This window comes from Salvia miltiorrhiza, chromosome 4 (assembly GCF_028751815.1).
Source record: "Salvia miltiorrhiza cultivar Shanhuang (shh) chromosome 4, IMPLAD_Smil_shh, whole genome shotgun sequence".
In the NCBI taxonomy this organism is placed as follows: Eukaryota; Viridiplantae; Streptophyta; class Magnoliopsida; order Lamiales; family Lamiaceae; genus Salvia; species Salvia miltiorrhiza.
Window position 1 is genome coordinate 55,354,068 of NC_080390.1, and position 3,874 is coordinate 55,357,941.

The window sequence follows — 3,874 nt, forward strand, 5'->3', positions numbered from 1 at the left end:
ATCACGGCGTCACGTACGACGAAACAGCCATCGTCTCCGCCGTCGTCTTGTACAATACTTCCATCCGTTACTTTTATTGGTATAGGAGGGCCTTAACTAGTTTTATTATTATCTACTTAATTAAAATAGTAAAAATAAAAATAATAATTTACATTTTTTAGAATATTATATTAAGAAAAAAAATTATAATTTTTTTATATTATATAAAATAGCTCTAATGTAAATAGTAGCATTAATATGAAGATGAAACTATTTTATAGTTGGTGTAGTTGGTGGATAATCAAATGAATGATCAAGATTTTGACAAAAATATTTTTTATCTTATGAACCCTATTATCTATTTAATTTTTTTTCCAAAATATCTAGATATTTTTTCTTTCAAATTTTCTATTAGTGTAGAAAGAGCTTTTGGATCTTTTAATTACTTTTTACAAATCAATATTTCAAAAATTATTAAAATTAAATAAAGAAAATCTATTAATTGATACTAAATTAAGTTGATTAATTGATTTAAATAAAGAAATCTTTTAAACAAATTAATTAATTTTATATAGAGAGAGGCTAAAATAAAAACAACATCTAAACTATAAAATAAGAACTAGCTAGGACTCTTCGTAACAAAATTTTAAAAGACAAATTCAAGTATGTTTTTCTATAAATCCTAAATTTTAATAGAGGATTTGAACTGCGCGTGTTTAACCACGAGACCTCAGCCAATCAAAACCCATAATTATGAACATAATTAAAATGTAGTTCTTTGTTTAGGATTATCAAACTCCAAGAAACAAAGAACTACATTTGATTAATTGGATCGGAGTGAATTATCATTACAAACTTATTATATGTATAATATAAAAGAATTCAGTTGATCCTTTTCCATCGAACATAAAAATATAAAATAGATGAATAATAAACAGAGTTGATGTTCCATGCATTATTTGGGAAATAATAAGGCGATGTTTGTGTGTATTCTTGCAGTAATCTTCAAAAAGTATATTTGCATTGTTGATTTCGTGTTGAATTGCTCAAAATCGGAAAAAAAAACCATAGTATTTTTGTCCTAATTGCAAAAAATATTACATTATTTATTAAAAGAATTATAACAAGTGACTAAGATTATTTCATTTGATTTCAATTGCTAATTTTCACCAAATTTTATCATGTTCGGATGATTGGTGCTCTAAACAGACATTATTTGGAGAAATAATTCTTCTAGAATAATGTGTTATTTATGCTAATAGTAATAACAATAATTCAAAATATGATTCATTAAACCGTAGGGGAAGCGTCATACTGCTTTTTTTTCGTAAACTTGATAATTCAAAAATCGATAACTAATTATTACTGTGACGAAATGCAACATTCATTAACAGTTAGCACCTAAAATATAAATTAAATCATAAATATAAGAAGATATATAGAATCATGGAAGAATAAAATATAAATCAGTCAAAAGAAAAGAATCAGATGGGAAATATGGGAAGGATATACTCATATTCAGGTGGAGTTTCAGAAGAATTCTCAAGAAGAGAGTGATGAATCTTCATCCACTGAAGCAGTAAAGGAGGGAATCTGGTTAAGGGGAATGATTGAAGAGTTTGGCATATATCAGAAATCTGTTACAGTGCTTTGTGATAATCAAAGTGAAATCCATCTCTGCAAACATCAAGTTTTCCATGAGAGAAGTAAGCATGCATATTGATGTTAGGCCACATTCCATGCTTTAGTAAGCATGAGTTAGAGCTAAATTTTGTTCTAATTTTCTGCTCTTGTATTTGAGAAATTGAAGCTGTTCACCCTCCATGGATGTAGGTCATTCAAGGCCGAACCACGTAAATTCTCTGTGTCGTTTCTTGCTTCTATTTTCTGTTCTTGGAGGTTTGTTTTTGGGCTTGAGAGTGTGGAGTTCTTTGAGCTTTCTTGCTGTGTTTTCTTGGCGATTTTGCTGTGCTGAGTTCTTACAGTGATAATGTCATACAAATTAATTTAACCAAAACTTCTGGAGCTGTAACAAATTAAATTACTTAAGAATTCTTGCTAAATAAAATAGGCACTAGCTGGATTAAGAACACCAAAACACATACACATATCATATAGCTGCAAATAGCTTAATTAATTGATTTTAACTGGAAATAGCTTCATTTATTTTAACTATCAAGATGTGTGGGCATGTAATTACTTGACTAGTTTAATTTCTCTCATAGGGAAAGCAACCAATTCCTCTCTCAAAAATAACAAAAAAAGCAAAGACCAATTTATAATGTCCTGAAGTTTAAGCTATTAATTCTGGTGGAATATTCAACAACAATATCAATTAATTAGGATTATCAAAGTAAATAACTAATTAAGAAGTGATTAGATAGCATGAAGATGATAAAATCTGTGTGACCATTCATTACTAACTGCAGAATCTATATACACACATCCATTCCAGTTCAAGTTTTGAACACCCAAAAATATTAGGGCATCGATCAAAACATCCAATTAATATTTGCTACATACAACATATACTGATTGATCAAGTATTCTAATACAACACCCCTAATTATAGTAACAAAGTATGCAATTCACACGACGACTTCCTTCAAAACCCTAACCTCAAATCCAGCGCCAGGCCGGCGGAGGGGTAGGGCAAAGACGAGGCGTCGGCGTCGGCGTCGTCTTCTTCCGCCGCCAAATTCAGATCAAATCCAGAAACCCTAGACGGCCCCTCCGCCTTCTCCCAGTGGCACCTCATGTGGCCACCGAGAGCTTGGCCGCTCGAGAAAACCCTAAAACAGATGCTGCATTTGTGGCCGCCGCCGCAGTTATCCTTGAGCAGCATCATCATCATCATCATCTCGCCGGAGAAGCAGCCCTCCTCCGCCTCCGCCTCAACCTCCGTCTCCTCCCCGCCGTCGACATTCTTGGTAATCGCATAGCAGCCCTTGACATTCTTGTGGCTCGCCCTGTGGCCCCCCAGAGCCTGGTGCGAGGCGAAGACCTTCTTGCAACTGGAGCACTCGAATCGCGCGGTGGGGGGGCCCGGGCCCTCCCTATCGGATCCGGAATATTCAGCGGTGGGCTGGCTGACGGTGCACGCGGTTGTGTCGGAGGCTGCGGCGGCGGGGGTGGGGGCGGGGGCGGGGGCGGGTGGGCCGTTGGCGAGCATGAGGAGGCAGGCGGCGACCTCGTGATCCTCGTCGGTGAGGAGGAGGCGGCGGAGGGTGGGCGGCGGGTTTATGCCGCGCCACTGGCGCTCGGGGTGGCAGCGCATGTGGCCGAAGAGGGCCTTGTTGGAGGGGAAGCGGCGGCCGCACTCGGTGCATGGGGTGGTGATTTCGGGGGCGGAGGGGTCGGGTTTCTTGGCGGGTCTCGGCTTGTGGGTCGGGTCGCGGAGGAGCTTGCTGGTGCGCTTCTTTCTAGGGTTTTTTTGGGCGGCGGCGGCGGCGTCGCGGCGGCTGGATTCCGGCCGGTCGGGGGGGAGCGTGAGGAGGGGGAAGTCGGTGAAGAGGTAGTTGTCGGAGTTGGTCTCCATTTTGATGAATTTTGTGATCGGAAAAAAAGTGTAAGAAAATGGTGGAGTGAGGCGTTATGTACTACGTTGGAGGTTTGGTTATGCGGTTATTTATGTTCCACTTCTCACAGAGGTAAGAGAGAGAGAGAGAGAGGGGAGAGAGAGAAAGCACTATGTAGAGTAGTTAATTTTCAGTTACTAAGCTCTATCCCTTTCCCTAGTTTTTTTCCCTCTTCTCTACGAGAATTCAAAAAGTTGCTAATTTTTGTATTTTTTAATTGTTCGTGAAAGTGTGGGTGATTTAAGAAAGGGAGAGAATGGCACGTGGTGTAATGGATCAAACAGCTTCATTAATTGATTCCTCCCCACGTCTATTCG

General features: G+C 38.5%; 1 protein-coding gene across 1 annotated transcript; it reads right to left on the bottom strand.

Moving 5' to 3' along the window:
- Positions 1 to 2,469: 2,469 nt before the first annotated feature.
- Positions 2,470 to 3,539, bottom strand: LOC131020867 (zinc finger protein ZAT3-like). Its single transcript, XM_057949912.1, has one exon. The coding sequence runs from the start codon at positions 3,515 to 3,517 to the stop codon at positions 2,585 to 2,587; it is 933 nt and encodes a 310-aa protein (XP_057805895.1). The 5' UTR covers positions 3,518 to 3,539; the 3' UTR covers positions 2,470 to 2,584.
- Between the last annotated feature and the right edge of the window lie 335 nt (positions 3,540 to 3,874).

Coding starts and splice junctions, on each gene's coding strand:
- LOC131020867 (XM_057949912.1), bottom strand. CDS start 3,517: ATGGAGACCAACTCCGACAACTACCTCTTCACCGACTTCCCCCTCCTC.